The 23,306-nt window shown below is 41.6% G+C and overlaps 1 protein-coding gene across 4 annotated transcripts in view; it reads left to right on the forward strand.

Moving 5' to 3' along the window:
* The window catches only part of grik2 (glutamate receptor, ionotropic, kainate 2), a 232,604-nt gene that overhangs the window by 174,432 nt on the left and 34,866 nt on the right, over nucleotides 1–23,306 (forward strand). For all 4 annotated transcript variants that reach the window (XM_034612351.1, XM_034612354.1, XM_034612355.1 and 1 more), the window contains 3 exons: nucleotides 1,952–2,070; nucleotides 7,531–7,748; nucleotides 20,893–21,118. In XM_034612351.1, coding sequence (XP_034468242.1) covers nucleotides 1,952–2,070; nucleotides 7,531–7,748; nucleotides 20,893–21,118 — 563 coding nt within the window. The remainder of the gene's footprint in view (nucleotides 1–1,951; nucleotides 2,071–7,530; nucleotides 7,749–20,892; nucleotides 21,119–23,306) is intronic.

Below are 23,306 nucleotides of genomic sequence, written 5' to 3' on the forward strand. Positions count from 1 at the left end.
GTGCTGGGAGCTGATGGTCATTTTTGTTGCATATTTGGTTAGACTGTAACAGCAGCGATCATACTTTTAGTGTGAGCTGTTCAAAGACCATAACAATGGTGCACCAGGTGTCACAGAGCAACAGGACTCTTTTGACCCTGTTGATTCATCCGCCCTGACATTGGCGATATCAGGTGTATCGTCGCTGGAGTTTTCTGCAGGTTGACCCTGCCCTTGGAGAAAGATGTAAAAAAAAAAAAAAAAAATCATATTGTTTCTGCACCGCTGGTGAAATCCTCGCTTTTTTTGTCCACACTTATCTCTGCGCTGACCTTGCTCAAAGTTTCTTCCTCTCGAGCAAAGATGACCTGAGATAATGTAAGGGCAGTGTAATTGGATCAAAATGACAGCAAACAGACCAAGCACAGCGCCACAGTGAGAGACAGGTTAAGCTGTGCCTGTCTGCTGTAAACGCCACTGGTTCAGCGTTCCCCTTAGCCAACCAGCAGCCGTCCATCCAGCCCCTCCCATGATCCAGCACGGCTCTGAGGACAACTTTGCTCATCCATGTTCATGGTGAGCTGTAATTGGCTTTCCGTGACACGATCGGGGGAAATGTATTCAGAGACCTCTGTGCGAGGGATTGGGTCACATAGTCACATACGCCACGGCGAGGCGGCAGTTCAGTTGAACTCAATTTGGCACTGCAAATTGACAAGCAAGCAAATCTGGGGCAAATTGAATGAGCAGATGGATTGATTTAAGGCCAAGGATTATCTTAAAGCAGAAATCGGGGGACATTCAGAGGTCCTTGAGCTACACACACAATATCCTCCCGAGTACTGTAGGGGTGAAAAAGGAACCCCCCCTAACCACATTATAATGGCAAAGCCCATTAGTCAATGACAGGGTACAGTTATGATGCTGTCATTTTATCGATACAGCCATACATCTTCATATGGAGTCATGCGTTACAGTATGCAATGCAGTGCGACTGTATTTTACCCAGAGGACAATGGATCAAATTCTTAAAACGCGGAGGCATAGCAGCTTCATTGGTATTATCCTCCATGCAGATGTTACATCCACTCAAGGTGATCATTCGTGACTTCCAGGCACAGTACAAAAGACCCACACTGAGACAAGTCCTATATTATGCATTTCAATTTGATTAGCCAAACCGTGGTGTCTGTTAAACAGCTTGAGTCAAGATAGGGCCCCCGGTTCCCCCCGCTACTCCAGCACAAACCAAATCAGGTCAGGATGCTTAATTGTAGACCAATCAACCTTTACTAATGTAATGTCACTTTTATTTAACATGAATAAATGAAAAATCTCTCTGCTTGAGGAGTGTGTCGAGTGCGGGGGAGTGCCGGGGCTGGCGTGGGCATGATGGGAATGAGCCGTTTGATCTGCTGAATATTAATGCTTCTCCAAGATTATAGGGATTATTAGTTTCTTTTCTCGTCTGACAATGGAGTTATTTTCAGACCCCATCGATTAAATTACTGAGGGAACTGCCTTTGATATGAGCACGCCCACATGAGGAGCCACTTTTGGAATGCGAGTGGCGTTCATTTGAGCCGTCTCCCCACCTATCGTATGTAATTCAAATTGAACAATACACGAGAGATATTTAGATGAGTCGTCATTCTTGAGGCTTTATTTTGACATATAGGATTCTCAGTAAAAAAAAAGTAATTAATTTATTGAATTCTTTAGACATTCAACAGCATAGCATTCTGTATGTACACAAAGGGGAAAGCAAAGGATCACTGGTTATTATAGTATTACTGTTCTCAGGCTTAATCTGCGGTGTGTCATCTCTGGACATGACTAACTTAACTGTGTTTTCTCTCCCCTGTCTCCCCAGGTAGGACGACCACCCTTGGTCTCTTTAAGTGTTTTGTGTTCATGCAACGACAGTAAAATTATACAAATGTGTGTGTGTGTTCTCTGTTACCTGTCACAGGTTTAGTCCCTACGAGTGGTATAACCCCCACCCTTGCAACCCTGACTCGGATGTAGTGGAAAACAATTTCACCCTGCTAAATAGTTTCTGGTTCGGAGTTGGAGCTCTCATGCAGCAAGGTAGACGCCTCTGCCTGCCCCCTTTTTCTAGCACAAGTCCCACTTTTTGCTGGGGGTCAACCTTGCCCTTTGACCAGGCCCGTGACCATGCATGGGGGCCTCTGTGCATGTAGCTAGATGCTTCACTGGTAGTATCCAGCAGGATGGACTGAGTGGGATTTGAATGATGTGATTAGTGAATGGGGATGGTGCATGTTTCCCTGATCCCTGGCCCCTAACTCCTCCCTTCCCTTCCCCCTTGCCCTTTCCCCACCCATTCACAGCCATTTGAACAGGTAAGTGCACCCACCCAAAATACCTGAGATGAATCAGATGGGTGAACTTGAATGAGAATGTGACCTCAGAAGCTTACCCTGCCTGTTTGGGTTTGTTTCCTTCTGCCAAACGAATGCCATATCTTCTCAACTAGTTGGCATCTTTAGACTGAAAAATATAAAATAAAATAACATTTTGGAATGCCTTATATTCTTCACAATGCCTGTCACAGTGGGGGATATGTTGCATATGTTGTTAAATAAGCTATTGTGAGTGGGTTACAGCATATTTAGAAGAAGTAGTGGAGATGTTAGGGCTTGGAAAGCATGTGTCCCTGCACTCAGCACTCAGAGCTAACTGCTACAGCCAAAGCTGCTTCAAAGGGTCAGTTCACCCAAATAATAACAAAAAAGAAAAATAATAAAAGGTTTTTATTTTTGCACTCTGGTGAGAAAAAATCTAACAGCTGCTATTTGGCTATTTACACCCCTATGGTTTCCAGTCATAGTTTGTTTAGGGTTAGGAGACAAAAGTACTCGTGAGGTTTAGGACAGTTTAACATTTAACAGCAATTACCATGTGTTAGAAAGCTTCTCTGCCAGGAATTGTTCCTTGAGGTGGTCCATGTTCGCCTATACCCCAGATGTAAATATCAAAACAAATATATTTTTGGGGTTATTACATCTAGGTGTATCTAAGGCAGATGTATAATAATAGTAAAATGTTAATATTAGTTATTTATGTTGTCATCATGACTAGATACCACCAGAGGTAAGTGAGGGGAAAAAAACCTTTGCTGGGTGAAGTGACCCTTTTGTCCACAGACATCTCAATCTTTCCCAGGATTTCATAGCTGATAACTAATCTCTTCTTGGCTGGCTGCATGCTATCACTTACTTCTAATGCATGTTTACTAAAATCCACAAATAGCTACTAACTTTTTTTTCACATATTTTCATATATTTGATTCCTGAGATGCAAGTATTTAAATGATTTGAGATAAATATGATGCCTGGCTTGACTGTTACCTCACCTTCCCAAAAAACAATACCATTAACATTGAGCATAAAACATGCTTATAACTAACAAAGATGTATGTGAATGTGTTTAGCTACCAGATGCACTCTGGTGTAGTGGAGTATTCTTTTTTAAAAAAGCCAGCAGGGCAGATCTGGAGGGTTGACCAGTTGAGAAGATGTGGCTGAGGGATTAGACTGGAGGAACACAGTGTCTGCATGGCACCGTGCTGGTCTACACTGTAGAGAGGCTCCCCTGCCCGGTGGCTAGCACCGCCCCCCAGAAAACTGTGGGATGTGCTGTTTGGTCATGACGTTACCTTGGGTACATGACAGTCAGCCCCAACCAGGCTCTGTTTGGGTACGACTCGCTTCTCTGAGTGGGTCGCTCCTCCTCTTTGTTCTGGTGTCGGAGGTGGAACAGGATAAGGAGCCCAGAGAAACTGGTAACACGTTCCTCATTTGTACGAACCTGCATTCGGTAGCTTGTCATGGGACCGACACAGAACAAGCAGAATCCTTGGCTAATAGCACTGAGGAATATGTGATTATGTTCATGTCTGTTTCTTGGATTCTTTTTTCCTGTTTTGTTTTTGGTTGGATGGACAAAGTAGGTGGCTGGTGGTTAAACTGTGTGACTTAGCTACTATAGCTGGAGGCTAATACGAGGTTAAACAGACTATGAGTTTTCAGGAGCCAGGACTACTGGGTTACCTATGTTTTAAGTGATATCACTGATACAACCATTGTTTTCATGATAGTAGCGGGGCCAGCCTCAGCTTTTTACCTCTGTGAGTTTTCATCCCTAGATGTTTAAATAACACAATCACAAACCTTTAGTTATTGTTTTTTACTGCGTTTCGTTTACTTTCCCAAACATAGTATCCTCTGCTTATATTAACCCTATGACTTAAGTTCAAAGGGGTCACCTTAACACATATAATAGATCAATGAGGGGAAAAATAGCTGTATGTTGAACAATTACTACATTAAGGATTAAATGTCCCAAAACACTAAACATATTCATTTAATACATAAAAAAAACACAATGTAATGCATGTAGACGATCAATATGATTGAAAATAATCTGAATAATACATTAATGAAAAGCTTAAACATGGTTTAATCAAAGGCAGTTGCAAACTGAAGCACTTTGATCCTCGACTGATAACTGAGCAGACTACCTCAGGTGCCAGATGTTTAAACGGACACAAAAACCATCCATAGCTACGGTGTTTTCTGCACATACACTGGTATGGATGCATGTTGAGATATATCCACATACATCAGAAACATGGTTTTCTCAAACGAGCTCCGAGCAAAATGATTTCGAGACCTTGTCATTTAAAATATTTTGCACTTTTTTGTAAGAGTGAAATAATTTATGATATCTGCTCAGCAATCTGCACAATAACAAAAAAATGCTCTTTTATGAGCTTGATAAAAAAAAAAAAATGTTTGTGTGCAATGAACTTTATCTATTTTATCTACATTTGAGCCATTGTTTACCTGTCAGCAATTCCAACAAATTTTGCTCAGCTGTAAATTAGCTTTCCTGCAAAATCGGTTTCAGTTTAAGAACTATAAATCCTAATAAATCATCTTCAAGACATTTAACATAATGACTGAAATATCACAGGGACTATGGTTCACAGGCACGTGGGATGAATTAATGGTTGGGCCCTATAAAAAGCCACAGCAGTGCCGAGCACTTGTGATAGTTATTATGACAGTTATGACAGCTGTGCTGTTGGAGACCTTCGATGCAACACAATCCATAAAACTGCACTTCTTCTGTGCCGTTCCCCTCACTGACAGGTCTAATGAGCAGTGGAGCAGGCACAGGTACCAATATGTAAATTCATGTTTAAGGGCATTTCTCCACCCATTTCTGTCTAACTGGAAACAGGGCTCGTGCACAATCTGATGAAAACATTGAGTATGCATATTTCAGTCACTGCACACACACACACACACACACACACACAGAGTTTTAATGTGAAGCTACAGAGACTTTTTATGCATTTTGATCCCAGGTGTTTGTTCCAGATATAGTATGTGGTGCATAAAATGCAGCTTTTCGCTGATTGAATAAGACTTTGGGAGCAGTAAGCAGAGTTGCCAAAGATGATCTGAGAGATCTGTACAGGTTATCATACATCATCAAATTATACATATATATTGGCTGCAAAGCATTTACTGCTTTATAAACTAAAGCATTGTTGGCACATTGAGAGCTAGCACAGAGGTCTGAAGATTTCACTGATGCGGCCCATTCTCTGCGCATGACCAATGACTTTTAATCACAGTTTAGCCACAGTTAAAATCCAAATGAATCAGCAGGGGCCTGAGAACAGACACCTGGGGAAGTGTGGAGGTATTGTTCCACACAAGTAGTCCCTGCTATTCAATCAGGACTAGTTTAGGACTGTGTCACAAAGTCCCACACAGTTTTCTAACTTGTCTAGTCAAATGTTGTGGTTGAATGTAAAATGCAGCACTGAGATCTAACTCAGACTAAAAACACAAACTAACAATGGAGCTTTTTAGCATTCACACATGTAATAATGGCATAGTGACAGTTTAACAGAAGCTGGATGATAATGATTGTATTGATTCGGTCAACAGCATTTTATCATCATATGTTGCATGTTCTAGGCTAAGACTGCATGAAAATCTGAATATATCATCCAATAAGAATAAATGTAGAGCCACAGTTATTTGCAACACACTCTATTACTGTTATTAAAGCGACCATTGCAATTTGCCTAACCCTAACCCAAGTTTTTTTCCCACCTTATCAGCTAAATTTACCTATAAGATAATCTTTGTTAAACCTTATGTATCCCCTCCTCCATCTTGTCATGTCTTTCTCTGCATGCTCCTCCTACTAGACAGCTCACTCAGGGAACTGTGGGAAGGGAAGAAAGTTTGATTAAAAGTGAGAGTGCCGATAGAGTCTCTCACAAAGGGAGTGGAGCGCAGAGTTCTTAACCTCCTATCTCTCTGACTCTTTGTCAGCTTTCCCTCTGAGTCGATGTACAAAATCCCAGCTTTCAGTTGCCTAAGCCGCTGGAGGTGAATAGTCCTGCTATAATCTGGGCGCACCTTCCCTCACCTGGTCAACATATCTCATCCTCATTCCACACATGTGCTCCCACAGGCTCGATATTCTGTATAAAACTTGATTTGAAAAACTGTTGAGCAATTGCTGACCAGCTCTGACAGGTCTGGTCTTCCAGTGGCCTGAGGAGTGAGGAGTTCAAATTGATGTGATTGATTGAATCGCTTCACAAGTAGTTCTGGCAAAACAAGTGGCTGGTTTGGCTCGGTAATTATTTGCCAAGAAACCTTTTGGCTGTTCCACATACGGACAGGCCATAACATCTGCCCAACTGTTTAAGATGTTTCACTCGTTCAGTGGTGCTCACTCAACTGATCCACACTGGTCTGCTCTCTTCTGTCCCCACCCTCCTCTTATTTTGCCTGTTTCAAATACTTTTATAGGTTATTGAGTAGATGCAGATACAAACTAAAATATTTTTTTTAAGAATGAAGGTCAATCTTCATTGCCCATCATGGTTTCTGCTGTATGCCGCTCTGTTCCATCCATATCTCTACTGAAGCACTCTTTCCCCCATATGTCAACCAGCTCATATTGCACAACGCCCCCTTGAATCATTACAATCCTTAAAAAGTGGCAAATGGCAACCTATGACAAGGGACAATGAAGTGCACCACAAAAAAATCATCACTAATTCTGAAATCAACTCTGAAATAGGCTCTTTAAAAAACTGTAAAATATTTGTCTGGTTTGCAACAAAGACACTTGGTTGCCAGCCTTCCTAAAAATACATATTTTTTGTCTGACAAGCTAGCATGGGGTTTCGCTTTCCAGATGGAGTAGCTGGCCATATTCCCTGCCAAGTAGTTCCTATGTCACCAAGCTTCACGATGCACTTGTGTGGCAAAAATGTGCAGATGAATCACCAACATGAAACTGAATACCAACCACAAGGTCCAGCCACAAGCCTGCCTACTCTGTCCACTCTGTGTGTCTGTTTCTGAGTGTGTGATCCAGGCAGCAGATGGCCTGGCCTAGCTCGGCCTGGCCTGGCCTAGGTGCTGCCCCCTCTCCAATCTAGTGCCGTACCAGACCTCACCCTCGCCCTCTGCTCCTCTCGTTCAGGATCTGAGCTCATGCCGAAAGCCCTCTCCACAAGAATTGTAGGAGGAATTTGGTGGTTTTTCACGCTCATCATCATCTCCTCCTACACGGCAAACCTGGCTGCCTTTCTCACTGTGGAGAGGATGGAGTCACCCATCGACTCTGCTGATGACCTGGCCAAGCAGACGAAGATAGAATATGGGGTGATAGAGGATGGCGCCACCATGAACTTCTTTAAGGTTAGTTACAAATTATTATTAAATCCAAATACAGTTTTATGTTTTTTTAATGTAGGGTTTTGCTGCACTGTATCACAGTGGGATGTACAAGCACAGTTTGTCAAGATATCAGTTTGAGATGGTTGCTATTTTGCTGCTAGATTAAGCATGTTAAATATAAATTTCCCAAATCTTCATCAATCTTATGCAACCACCAAATTAATAAAAATTATATGAAAAAATTGTTATTTTCTTGTACGTCTACATGTCTAAACCTAGATTTTTAATTTTTCGCATCCTCCAAGAATGAATAAAGCTGGTAACACATGTTTTCTGATCCGCCACCACTATGACTAAGACTTGGCCAGGTTTAATCACCAAAACTTCTTGGTCAGGCTTCTTCATCTGTTTTTTGACAAATCTATTACAAAGGAGAGATCAAAATTCTGACATGGATATACGACCTGCCTTCCAGTTTGCCAAGCTTGACCTGTTTGCCCTCTTGGTCTGCATACGGTTCTCTTCCAGAGGGCTATGTGGTGTCCTTCGGCTTTTTCTGAGTCAACCATGGAAGCAAAATTGTGGCATTGCCGTTGACATTTGCCAAAAGCACTTGTATTTGCAGCCCTGCCGCAATAACATTCTATTTCACTACACAACCGTTTAGTAAAGGGAAAGTGGCTACCACAGATCATGGTAACTACCTGTGAATAATTCAGCACAGAAAGTAATTTCTCTTCAACCGTCTCATTTTAAGCTGTGGAAGGCAGGCAGTGCGGCAGTCTGTTTACCACTTCCCCTCTGAGTGAATTATTAAGACAAATGTTGAATGCATTGCTCTGATACTTTCTTTAGATATCTAGTCTGTACTTGATTGATGATTCTTGCAACCATTTAACTTTCCATTTTGCACCCTAAGTAAGTCAAATTTTGTGTTTTGGGATTTTGTTTTTAAGGTAAATATTGATTATTCTTTGACATTTCATTGATCATCATCATCATCAGATCAAAAACTAGATCTGTTTGTTTTTTCATCCAGAAAAACTTGAACTTGGCTGCCTATGTGAAACATTTTGAGGCAAATTGATTAAAAGTAGCTTTTTTTTGTCTTCAGAATGAGCCTCTAATGGAGGATTATTCATTTATGTTTCATACTGACCTCTGATCAGGGTTATGAGAAGCTGGAAGCGCCTAGATGGGTCTCCAGTCCCTCACTCGACTGACACATTCAAGCTTAAAGAAAATCACCACTTTGCTTAACCTGTGTGACCTTGGACTACACCGAGAGTAAGAGAAGTCCCAGGTGGCCGGGTCATGCTTGAACCCAGGAACATCCTGCTTCAAGGCTGAGCCACTGTGTCACCATGATCGCATGCTGCTGTATTGTTTTGCCAGTGAAATGGCCTGTAACCATGCAGCAGTAACAGCTTCGCCCCTGCCAAGCCTCGGCGTGGTAATCCTCTCCGTGTAGGATCGTACAGAATACCTGCTGCGTATCAAGGGTGTTGTGTTAATCCATCCAAGTTTTGAAAACTTCCCTGCATTAGATCTGTTTGCTTCCAGTTTGATTTCTTTTTTTTTTTTACACCTAATTTTCCCTCATGCAATCCGTCAATGGCCCTCGGACAAATTTTAGATTTAGCTTCTTTCCATCTTGTTTCATCCATCTGTGCAATAAGTGCAAATGTGTTCGCAGGTGCTGTTCACACACAGCAACATGGTTGGGATTCATGAGCTTGTGTGTCGTCCTCACACATGCTCACACCAGTGCATTAGAAAACTGCTGTGATGATCGCAGCACACGTCTCAATGAATGAAAACAACAGTTGGTGGAGGACGCAGCATATGTCCTTTTCAATCATCTCACCAAGGCTGAGGTCCCTCTGCTTCCACAATACACAGCCTCCGGTCAGACAGTCCAAATCATTTGTGCATTATGGGCAAGGTTGGTACAAAGAATAAAAGTGATGCTGGTTTTTTGGTGGACTGGTTACTACATTAATTCCTAATTCAAAATTCAAACTAGTCTTTCTTTTTAAATTTTTGTAGGTGGTGGTGGTTGATTATAATAAAAATAGCTTCCGACCTTTTGCTCTCTTTAACCTAAAGTTACATCCGGGCAGATTTATTTAAATCTACAAACACCTGTGTGATAAATGTTTGGCGAGATTCTCTCTGTCATTTTAAGTAGTTCTTATCACACCGGGTTGAAACTGCACGACTATGGCTCCACCCAGCACCCGTATCCAGGATATTTATTGGCTTCATTATTGTTAAGTAGGAGGAAGGAAGTGGAAACATGTCATCCATCTTATATACAGTCTATGCACAACAGGTTTTACCACAAGAGCCACTGGTTCTCTCTTTTTATAACATGTAGCCAAGTCATTTGCTGTTACTCTCTGTTTAAGTATTAATGAATCCAGTTAGATGCAGAGGGCATTTGTCTTCCACTGAGTAAACACATTGTGTGATCCTGTCTGAGGTGTTTAAAACACACTGTTGGGATGATGGATGTTGGGCTTTGATCAGACTCATCATCGGTCTTTGTTGATTCAGTGCAGCATGTTCACGGATGATGTGCGCACGCATCCCAATTGCTATTCAAGACGGGGAAAGAATGGCAAAATACCTTTTGTTTGGGTAATTATCGACTTCTGCTCCAAAATACAAGTCTAATGGTGGCTAATTATGTAAATGTCTGCACGGGATATTCTCTGAAGCACTGAAGCATCTCACTCATCTTCCAAGCAGGGACATTCCCGGTGGACTGTCGCTACAATAACACTGAATAATTTAATAAGCAAACACACACCGCAGATGTGTCTTGCTTGTTAGCTAATAAAGTACTGGTTATTTCACCTTGTGTGTGTGTAATGGGGTGACGGCAGGCACAGTCTGAGGGAGAGCCACTAGCCCTTCACATGGCCGTGGCACTGGGCTCCATGTCCCCAGGCTGTACAAGCATGACTTGTTTTACATTAGCCATAAGACAGATGGGAGGACCACCTCCAGTATGGTGATTACACCCAGCAGATAAAGCTTATTGGGGTGATGTGTTTGATACCGGGTTGAAGAGAGAGGCAGGGTTCGAAAGAGGGGACTGACGAAGAAAAAAAAGGAGGTTTATTTTTCGAAATTGCTCCAGCTTATGGTTGTATCATCCGAAGTGATCGCATGGTTAAATTTCACAAGAAAATCACACAACACTGCGTTTATTTACCATGATAAATGAACTTTCTAACAATTGATATGAATTTACATTTAATCCATGTCTGGCTCTTTTTCATGGTATTAAAGTGAGGAGGGACTTTACATCGTGTGTATCGTATTATGTATCAGTGCATAGTCCTCGGTTGATTTTAGAGCCGTTTAGTTTAATGATGTCACCTTTATGCCTGAGAAGTCATGTCACAAGTTTTCTAAATATCAAGACACCCATGAAGTTCATTCTTCAATGGCAGGCCGAAGACTTGAAGTTGACCCATGAAACAAACTGCTAAATGTGTCCGAAAACAACAGATTTGACCCTTTAAACCTGACTGGCCCAGTTTTCTGCAGCAATTTCATCCCCTCTTCTCGGAGTCATTAACTAAAGGGTAATTACACCCTCAAATTCCAGAACCCATATATCCAGGCACATTAAATAAAATACAATGGAGGACTGAAGGCGTAATAACTGCCTCATGGATCTGTAGGAGTGACAGTGGACTCTGATGAGAGTGACCACCGCTCATTGTAGCGTGGACACCAGCGTAGCACTGAAAGTTAGAGGTTATTACACAGGAATCACCAGACTCGTCACTTTCTCCTATACAGGGAGTATGGTGGTGCTTTAACAGACCCTAGAAGCACATCCATGGTGATCTGAGAGTCACTGTGTTTACCCTGTGTCGTAGCTGAGCTGGCAGCTCTACTAAAGCTGCTTTCAGACATGCACTGAACTTCTCAGTCCCTCCGTACTTTCTGCGGAGGAGGTGCATGAGTGAACGCAAATGTCAGAGTGAGACGCTCCTCAGTCAGACTTTCTCTGCCTGGCCCCCAAATATCAAATATCTCTTTGTGAAAAAGCGGTGACACATACAGTATGTAGAGGACACCGACAAGGAGAGTTTGTGGTGATAAGTGCTGTGTGTCGTAAAGAAATCATGTGATCTCAGCAGCGGAGTTAACACGTCACTTCCTGCCTCTGTCTGCTGCACCGGGCGGCTCCACCTCTCGCCTAAATAATGAGGAGGATTTGAGGCCTTTGTGAACGCGTCTGTGCAGAGAACCTCCCACTGTGTTGTGCATGTGTGAAAAGTCAACTGTGGCTATACACTGCAGACAATTCTCCGGATTTTATCTGCAGGTCATGTCTGGATATGGCTTGAAAGAGGTTGTCCTGTGTGTGTGTGGGGGGGGGGGGGGCTATTCTGTCTCGGCTGTGGAGTGGACTGAGTTTTCAGATCCAAGCAGACAAACGTGAGCTAATTCTTTATTAAAGCATCGTTATGCTTCACAGCTTTACTGTTCTGGCTCAGTCTCAGCACTCTCATTAGTGTTGTTTTCCAGCACAGCCCCTGCATTTTATACTCTCAATGTGTTCACTTGGAGCTAATGATGTTTTTTTTTTATTAATTTCTGCTCAACCCCAAAATAATGCAATACACATTTGTCTATATATCTTTGTTACATAACATTTGCATTGTCTGGTGCTTTATAATGTCAATATTCTCTTGCTTAACACATCTCTTTATCGTCTCTCCCCCTTGCAAAGAGCAAAGTTTCACACCACCACCCAGTGGTAGAGAAAGAATGACGTGGTAATGTTCCTGAGCTACATTCTAGCATCTGATCCGACTCGGTTACAGTTGACTCTCTTCCAGGTTGAGCTGACAAAGCTACAAATGTGACTGAGTGCGGAATTGTTTTTTCCCTTGTGTAGCCACTTGTGTTTAGTGTCAACACCGTATCATAAACACTACGTGTAAAATGTGGCGCGCAAGAAAGCTTCATAAAAGCAAAGTTGTTTTTTGTGCTGACAAAAAGTGTGTGGCATTTCCCTCCGCTTCCTGGATTCTTTTGATTAGGGGCCTTTGAAAACTATGCAAAACACTTTGGCAAGCGGAGAGCAGTTCAAGGCTACACTCGCACATGCGCTAAATGCTGTGTGCACAAAAGCTAAACCACATTGTGTTTACTCATTCACTTTTATTGGGATAAAATCAGAAGCGCGTACACCAAGACATCTACAGTAGCATCTCTCACACACACAGGAAATGTAAAAAACATAATTTTCTTGCAGCATTTCTATATTTTTTACGTAACACACAGTGGGTGTTTTAAGCAGCAGTTTGTAGTTAAGCATTCATAACTAGTTGAAGGTTGTATTGCTTTTGGGTTTGGCAGCAGGTAAAAGTGCAAAAGGTAAATGGTCTGTGTTGGTATTGTTTTTCCGAGTCGGGATGACCACTCAATCACACGTACATTCATTCAGCGCATCTACGTGCAGCACTTTCTCTATCGCACATCACTCATACACTTCCTGCACAGCCGTCAGCATCAACTTCGGCTTCATGGTCTTGCCAAAGGGCACTTTGGCACACGGACTGAAGGAGCAGCGGGTCATCAAAGGGTCTATGGATGATCCGCTCTACCTCCTGAGCCACAGTCGTCCCCTTATGATGTCCCCAGGGGTCTCAACAATAGGCCTAGTAGAACATTTTGCTCAAGTAACAATAATGTATTTTTCAAATTTAACATTACTGTTTAAAAATTGTTTTAATTGGAAGCGGAGAGGTCAAACACGTTGTATTATTTAAGTCAGTATGGTTGGATTTATTGATTACCTCTGCAAGGAGATGATGTTTTCACCTCTGTCCGTTGGTTCGTTGGTTGGTTGGTATTTTATCAGGATTACTGAACAACTGACAAATGAAACTACTGAACAGATGTCCCTGATACTTGGTGGGAGGATGGGAAATGGGCCAGGAAATAGCACATTCATATTTGGTTTGGTTTTGGACAAAGGGGCAGATCCAGGTTTTTTTTTTATTAGTTTTTTCCACTTTCTTTAACATAACATTTTCACATTTTTTTACAAGGGAATTATTAGGTATATTTAGGGAACTGATATCTATGATTGTGTGTAACTTGATGCAGCTTGATTGAATTTAAGTGGACTATTGGGCCTGAGGCTCTGAGTGCCGATAACATTCTTCAGTGTGCAAGTAGTGTTGTAAAAGCCTCTGTTTATATGTCTTTTCCTCTGTGTTTTCTGTCTGTGCCAACAAATATGGCTGCTGCTGGAGCCTCTGATAGCATTTTAAAGATAACAGAGCAGGACGTGACCAAAAGAGAGCACACAGGCACACTGGTGCATTGTTAACAAAGATTTCTCCACTTTGTTCCATGCACCAACTGCTAGGACTGACCCTTGTTCTCCCGGAAAGTTGACGAGTCGATGTAAAGATTTAGAACATACATATATCTAGATTGTGAGCTGACAGCGGCTTCTCTCAGACTCTGATGATACAGAAAAACAGGTAATCTCCATTTACTCCTGTGAATTTAGATATTACTCTGTCATTATAACACTCATAAACATACAAGTACACCCATGGTTGTTCTCTGCTAATGATGCTGCATGGAGGAGGCACAGGAGGCTACAATGGTAGTTCATGGAATGACAGCGGTCCTTTTGAGGGATAAAAAACTGATCTGTCATTTTTTCAAAGGCATTTGATTAGTTTCCCTGGCAGACAACTGTTGCATGAGCATTAACTGCAGTGCGAAAGTGGCGTTCAAACCATAAACACTGTTGACCTGCAACTTGAAACATGCTTGTTGGATTGTTGAGCAGGATCTGGAACCCTGCACTGATGGCTGTCCACAGGGTTCAGGGAAGCTGTAGGAGGCAGATGTGAGAAATGTTGTCAAAAATAGTGATCAAGTAATATTAGTTTTATACTGAGACATTTCTTCGCAAAGTGTAGCATTTTGAAAGACAGGCTATGCTGTGTGTCCTGAGCGGTGTGGAGACATACATGTGAGAGCTCAGTAATGCAATTACAAAACTATGATGTGCAGAATTCTCTGAGGTTTCATGAGAATTGAAAATGTTATCTCACTCATTGTTCATAACACACAGGAGGTCAAAACGTCAACAACCACCTTCACAGCGTCTCAACTAGTGTGTGCAAATTAAGTTGGTCACAAATGACTTAACATAACTTATACACTATAATATGGGTCCTGGATCATAGTTGTATCATGTATTTTACTGGAGGTACTTTGGAGACTGTAATAATGAATTTCACAGTCTCTTCTCAATGAATATAGTCAAACAAATTTAGTTTTGAATCTCTAACAGAAGACGTGGGAAGATAACTGTGCACTTTTGTGGCTGGCTCCCCAAGGTCCTGGAGCTCAGCCTCGGTTTGATTTGTTATTTTGTCGACTCTGCACTGTTAGCTGGAAAATCGGCTCCATAGCTACAGCACTGAAAGCTGTTATACGACGTATCAGGACTTGCAGACCCAATCCCACTCCACCACCTGTACTTGCACAGAGAGGAGGAACAAGTGGAGCAATTCATGTCTTGTTTCCACATAAGAAGCTGACATTTCTGTACAGTGATGCTGCAGCCGTCTGAAGGTTCCTGCAGGGACTGTCTCTGAATCAGAAGTTGACTTTCAGTTTTTGTGAGGAATTTAAAATTGAATGAAACTTAGTAGAATGCCACATCAAGACCATGTGCTGTCAATGTGAATAGAAGGAATGCACTGCTGATACTTCTGTCTGTCTGCATGTGGAATGATAATCGTGAACCCTTCATCTTATGCATGTCACACTTTTTAAGTGTATTCTAAGTGGTCATGGGAAATGCAGTGCTGAGTTTGGTGCAATTTTGACACGTTATACATTCAATATTAATAAGAAAATGACTCAGCCGGCAGTGTATGAATATGTGTGTGAATTGGTGCATGCCAAAAGTGTACAGTAAAGTAGTTTGAGTGGTGATCAAGACTAGAAAAGTGCTACATAAATACAATTTAAAGAAGCGACCAGTGCTCTGTAGCTCAAAGTTTGTGGGTGGATGAGCGGGAAGTACAGGGGACCGGGGGGGGGGGGGCACCGTACATCAACGGTCAGTCTGTGGACACAGTTCAATCTTCTTCTACATCCTCAGATAAACTACAGCAGTGTTATTTTTTTTATTATTTCAACATTTGAGACAGACACAGACAGTCAGGGCTGCAGCGGGTGCTGATCTCATTCGTATTCATAAAATTCATAAAGTAAAAGTACAACATTCATTTTGTTGCTGAAATGAGATTTTATTTGCAAAAGTTGTGAACTGGGGCTGAAGATTGTGTTGACTTTTTTTTAACTGACCTCTGAAATAACCCAAATGCTGTTTAATTTTATGAAAAACATTGACTATAAAGTCTTCATAGCAGATAAAGCAGGTATGATAAACTCAAAGTTTTCAAACTTCACCACAGCATAGACTGTTCATAAAAAGCTCTGCACACAACATCCGTCACCCAAACAATAAAAAAGAGACAGTGTATTGTAGAACTGTTTGATGAGGACTCACTAATGACAAGGAGTAATTCTGAAGTAGCTCCGGAGCTTTAACACAGGCCAAGCAATCATGCAGGTTTAAATGGGAACTGCACTAGTGGTAATATTAGGTCATTTTTATTTATCTCTGTTTGTGGCTGAAGCCGAATCTTTACTCATGTTTTCAGTTTGCCGATGGTTCAAATTATTAACAGACTAACAACATAGTGAATCTAATATTCACATTAATAGCTCAGCAGCCACTTACTTGTAATGTCGTTTAGCACGTCATTTAGCATGAGTGGCTTTGCATGGCCTTTTAATAGGCTTTTAAGCAGGAATTAACATAGTGTGTCAAGGCTGACTTGACAGTGATGCTGAGGAGCTCCAGTGAGAAGAGATTCTCAGCTAAATGTAACTCAGTCAAGAGTCAGTTTCAAAGATGTGTTCAGAACTACAACTGCTAGAACGTTCTAGTTTGTTTCCTGGTACAAACCAGATGAATTAACAAACACCATGTTATCCATCACTAGTTCAACACATCATGTACAGAGAGTTCAATTAGGTCAAATAAAAGTGTCAGTTGGTCTCCAGCTACGTTTTTGCTGTTGAGCTGCCAAAGTGCTGCCACTAGTGAAACAGCTAGACGAGTATCCATATCACATATACTGTAACAGCAGTCTGGCCAACAGTTGACATGATTACCTGCTTGGGCTGATATCAGTATTTCAAATCAAATCAAATTTTTTTTTTTAAGAAAGAAAAAACCCTTAACAGGAAAAAATGTAACTTGGGGAGAGTTACGAGTGAAGGATCCTTCTCCCAGGATGGAGAGGAAAGCCACAGATGCCACATGTAACACAGCACATCAACATTCATGAGAAAAGTCTAACATAAATAGAGAGGTGTATCATTTTTTTGTAGTATGTAGATGAAAGAAAATGTCTGACAGAGATGAAGGGAGCAACACTGACGATTGTCAAGACAGCGGTATTGCCAATAACGTTAGTTACCACCATCATAATTCACAGTCATGATGTGACAGCAGCCACGATCCTGGCTCTGCAAAGACAAATAACAAGTACTCCAGGGAATGAGTCAAGTCAGTAACGTGTATTAATGAGACATAAATGTGATGAATTTCTAGATGCACACAACAATTAGTTTTTTGTGAATGTGAGTAATTGTTAAAGTATCCTATCTATTGTAATGTTTTTGCAGATTTGTATTTTATAATCCATAGTGTATTTCAGCTTTTGCATACAACTAGATTTATTAACAATAATAATAATACAGTTTAGAGGAAATAAGTTTTATCACATATTATCCAACTTTTTTTTTTCTTCTTTCTCTAATTCTGATAGTAAATGCTTTACAGAAACAAATTGCCTCTTATGTTTTATAATGCAAATGATAATCCATCCAATCCCTGATCTATACTGCTCATCCTTTGACGGTCGTTGGGGCGGGTGTAGCCAATGCAAATGATGAAGCTGATGCAACAGAGTTATACATGAAGGTAACTCTCCTTGCTGAATTGAAACCCCCTAGGCTCATCATGTCTTAACAGATGTCTTCACTTGTTTCAAACTGACAGAGGTGTCAGTTTACCCGTCAGTCCTTCCCTACCACCTCTCTGTACACCTAACATTAAAATAAATAAATTAACAGACCTTGTAATGGTCCGCAAGGTGACTCCTGTCTGCGCAGTATTGGGACAAATGATTGATCACATCCCTCCTGTATCTGGTTTGAACCACGTATGAAAGCGGCCAAGATTGGATTATGAAAAGATCAGATTCGATGATATAATTAGCGCCGTTCACACTGTCACACCAGCAAAGACATCGGATTTGGTCCATTTGAGCCTGCAGTCTAAACGTAGCCAAAGTTTAAAAATCTGCATCACACAAACCAGTTACTACACAGTTTTACACAGATTCACCTGAGCAGTAACAGAGAGGATTTCTCTTCCAGCACATGGACATAACAAAGACTCATAGTGACTTCAGCTTCCTCTTTGTCCTCATCAGCCAACAAAACTCGCCGCTTGGGGCCTTTCAGCTCCTGTGTTGGAATCTGTTGATCAGCCTGAATAGTGACTACGCTTTTCACATAGTCATTCACAACTTAAATCAGCAGCACAGATCTGAATACAGGAGGAGAATGAAAGCATTGCTTATCTATGGCCACTCCAAAATGATAAAGGGATTAACCAGCGGCGTTTGTAGAAGCATGGAACAGTGGAAGAAGAGGAGAGGAGAGCAGTCTTCATCCGAAGCAATCAGATGATAACTTTAGCAGGAGGTGGCCATTACGAAGCAAGCAATAAAGAATATGTAACATATTTTACAGTGCTCAAGGCAAAGAGCAGCAAGGGGAAAATTGTCAGAAGCATTTGTTGAGCAAGTTGAGCTGTTAATTTGTACTCTGTTTATTTTGCTTCACATGTAACAATCTCCCAGGTGGTGGTGAACCTAAAATGTAGCCTAAACAATCAATCTGGTTTTCTTGCCTCTTCTCTTGTGTATCTGTAGAAGGCAAATGCTATATCAGTGGGCAAGATACACACCACTGTTGTTTGGTTGTTGTTTCAGAACCACGGACAGGTCTAGAACTACAAACAACAAGCTGAGCTGTCCATGGTTCTGAACCAACAGCCACGTAGCAGTCATTGGTCTGAAACAGATCGATGCACAGACAGTGCGTTGTTTGGTTTCTCAGCCGGTTTCCTTTTTCATGGTAGTAGGTAAAACTCTTGAACCCAATTTGACCTATTTTTGAGATGCATTCTGTGATGTTTTCTCTCCCCTGACCCTTCACACTCCCTGTGGCTCAGCTCCTCCGTAACAGTTCTTTTAACACATTTCTGTTTCGTGACTCAGTGAAGTAGTCTCTTCTTGTTTCTTTTCTATGGACATAAATGAGTTGAATAAACACTGTGGACTAAGGGGAATGACATTAGCTTGCCAACCATAGTTAGCTAATGTAGATTACAGTAAATTAGTTCATACAGTACTCTTATTGTTCTCTCTGACTGTCATGAGGCGTAAACAAGGCCTCTTAATCACATCATGAAATGGCATTATTTTCAATACTATGCATTGCCTGATTTAAACTTGCCTGCTTGGAATGGGCTGTTTGCTTTCCCCTTTCTGTAACTGTGACAGTGACCTGCAGTAGTTGAGCCAAGCAAATACCTGCTGCTGGACTCAGTCCACAGAACACTGAAGCCACTGCTGCTGCACCAAGAGCTGCTCACCTGTTTATTCAAAGTTCAGTGAAGCTTGACTCAGTACACAGAACCTGTACTGAGCTGCCATTGTCTTGGATGACCTGTTGTCGTGATCAACAACGGCACTTGAATTGATGAGTCTCAGCCGCCGCTACTATAGAGTTTACATTAGTATTGAACACATTGTGTGTTCAACTAGCACCAAGTTCAACACTGCACTTCCATGGGCCCTTAACAATATACATGCCAAGTGCGAAGCTGATGAAAGGTTCAGGGATTTTTGATGAGATTGACAAAAAGTTACATACAAGGCATGTGTAGGTTTTGCATCACCACTCAAATTGTTCCCAGTTTCCACTAATGTGATGGACACCCTCTTAAAAAAGTTATATCACAAGACAGGCCAGGATGTTTTCTAAAACCTCTGGTTTCAACAATTTAAGCCACATGGTTATTGAAATGCAGGAGAGAGACACATGTCCCCAATAGAGGACAAAAATGCAGCACTGGGACTCGGGATGAAGCCATTCATTGTGTGTTACCATCACATTTTCCAAGATCTCTTAAACGGTTTAAGTGTAATCAGCTCTGGATCCCTTTGTGGCGGCTTGAGGAAGCCCACCTCAGCGCTCTGCCTGACTTCAGAGTATTGGTGGTTATCTGACTCTCCGTGTATTCACAGCCACTGCTCGCGCCTTATCAGCAGTCTGGAGCTTGCATGCTCAATCGCCTGATTTGTCAAGGGTGACTCCGAAAGATTCTGATAGGCACTCCACAAATCACCCAGTTGATCTAAAATATCGACCAGCCACAAAAAGTCATTACACACAATAATGGCGGGCAGGACCTTGAAGATGTGACTTAATTAGGTTTCAAATGGCTTCAAAAATGCCTTCAAATCTTCTCCCCTGGAGAGTTATGTGCTCCTGGATTTTTCTCAGTGATTACAGGTGTAGAAAGTGAGGCACACTGCTGCTGACAACCCTGCTGCTGCTCCTAACTATAGGAGATAGCAGCAGCACAGAGGGCAGAGATTTGCAGTCACACAAATTCACACTTCTGCTGCTATTTAGCATGCATGTCTGCCTCTATCTGTATTTCCCTCACATACCGTAGTAACTATAATAACAGATACCTCAGCTGGAGCTACTATAAAAGTGTTTTTTTTTCTCAGGCTTTGATTTGGCCTTTAGTCACTCAGGACCTTATAACTGCTGAGATAAATGTAATTTATCATTAACCTCCGAAGTAGGACCTCACTTACTCTGATCACTAGCTTGATTAATGATTGTGAGACAATACATTTGAGATGATGTTTCTGTGTCCAAGCAGTTGGGATGTGTTTTCTTTGTCAAAGTTCTGTTCGGTGTCTCCTCACAGAAAACCAAGATCTCCACCTACGATAAGATGTGGGAGTTCATGAGCAGTCGGAGGCACTCGGTGATGGTGAAGAACATCGACGAGGGCATTCACCGTGTGCTCACCTCTGACTACGCATTCCTCATGGAGTCCACCACCATCGAGTTCGTCATACAGCGTAACTGCAACCTCACCCAGATCGGAGCCCTCATCGACTCCAGGGCCTACGGGGTGGGCACCCCAATGGGTATGTGTCCTATAAATATAATACACTGTGTCTACTGAGGCCTAACAAGCTGTTGAGCCTGTAACATATGAAGCATAAACATTAAAAAACTACTGGCTACTCAGTTATTTCAGACTTGGCTACAGTTTTAATTCTTGCAGGGAAAGGTGTTGTCTTCTTTGACACGTGCACACTTGTTACTTGAGTAAATTGTCATATTTTCTGTTATATTTAAGAGTGTGTATACAAAGAGTCTTGTTTAATTGATGACATGGTAGTGACTTGGAACTAGAACTCAAAATTAAGCCTGTAATTTAGATCAGAAGATGAAACAAAACTATGCTCTCACAGAAAATAATGAACCTTTCTATAAAATGCAAATGTAAAGTCTGTTGTTGCAAATTAAAACCTGTGTTAACTGTATTCGGTGCTTTCACGCTGCACCACATGCCTGAGGGTGACCCGTGTGAGGGAACAAAATCCTGGGGCGATCTCCAGCCGGCAGAGGAGCAGTGATACATAAATAGTGGGATGAACAGAGCGTGGCTCCATAGCAGATTGTCATGAATCCTATAAATCCAGTTAGAACATAAACTTTTTGGTTAAATACCTGTGGAATTACAACTTGACAAGATGACCTGTGTCATACTCTTTCATATAAAGGGGATTGTGAAATAGTTCTCACCGTGTTTAAGGCGCCTGTAAGCATGGCTGTTCAACAACAAGCTGCCTCCCGAAGAATTAACATAATATTTGTAAAATTTAAAAACATACTAACATACTACAGGAACTGGTAGTGTATCATGGGAGTTTTTCTATCTGGTCTGGTTCAGTTGATTCTCAGTGGATACCTTCCAGACTTGAGTCAGTAGACACATTCATATTCTGATTTAACCCAATAAAGACAACAGTCTGAATAAGATACTGACATGTAAATAGCATGTTCTGATAATAAATAATATTCCAACCTTAGTCACGTTGAGTAGACATGTATACATCGTATTCGCATTATAACGTCCTACTGGAGTTTTCACATCATTCTGCTACAAAGACATACGACAGTTACCAACTGCCTGACGACACGTGTCCTGGGTTCGAGGATGTAATGTGAGTCACAATCAGAGTATGCCTTGTGACACAAACAGGAACATGGATGGAATATTCCATTGTAACCTCGTGCAAACATCATGATCACAATAATTTCTTCTTCAGAATAAGCTCAGTTGTCACGATATTGCTGCTTATGTAAACGTAGTCAAGCTAATAGGATGTTTTCTATATTGTTCCTCATACCGTTTAAAGAATAGGATTGCTATAAGTTATTCTATGTTATATATAACAGAAAAGACATGAAAATCTAAAAATATGGAAATCACCCATTATCTGTAAGATGCTGGTGATTGTTAGACAAGAGGGTTAGCCTTCAGTAATCTCCCTCTGCAGAGGGCAGATGATATCCAGTGTCTGTATTGTCCTGACAAACCAGGGAAATGTCATCTGGGACACGGACTGTTGGCAAGGTCGTTTGCTGCTGTTTGTGTATGCTCTGCTGCTCACACACACAAGGTAATTTGAGTGACTGTGGCTGTGTGTGAAAACAGTGGAGGTAGGCTATATTTTCTTTGCGTGATTGCATTTCCTGACTGATGTGCACCTTTTGATGGTGTGTGTGTGTGTGTGTGTGTGTGTGGATACGCATTTCCCTAGGTGACTGTGTACTTGACGATAGCATAGAACTTACATTGCGTGTGTTTTACTGCTTTCTGTGACTGTATCATTTATTCATATTATACATGTTGTTGCCTGTTTGGGTGTGTGTGTGTGTGTGAAAGAAAGAAAGAAAGAAAGGAAGCTTACGAGAGTGAAGGGAATGAAGGGAAAGTGAATGCACCGCACAGCTGTTGTACTTACGACCAGAAAAAGAGGGGTGTTAGCATCATTACTCCCTGGTGGCCCATTCACATGCAGTCAGGACAAGGTATTTAAATTGCTAAATCTACCCTTTTATTAGCCTTTACCATATGCTGCCTGTATTCTCACATAGTCGGGACATTTAGCATATATTTCGCTGACAGAGAGTAGGTGTTGGACTGCATTAGCACCTGGGCTCTGATAGAGCTGTAGTGCTCGGCCCCTTGGCAGCTCCCTCAGCTCAGTAATGGACAGCCATCACCTCCCAGGTGTTAGTCATTGTCAGTCTAATGGTGTG

This window comes from Hippoglossus hippoglossus, chromosome 16 (assembly GCF_009819705.1).
Source record: "Hippoglossus hippoglossus isolate fHipHip1 chromosome 16, fHipHip1.pri, whole genome shotgun sequence".
NCBI classification, from domain to species: Eukaryota; Metazoa; Chordata; class Actinopteri; order Pleuronectiformes; family Pleuronectidae; genus Hippoglossus; species Hippoglossus hippoglossus.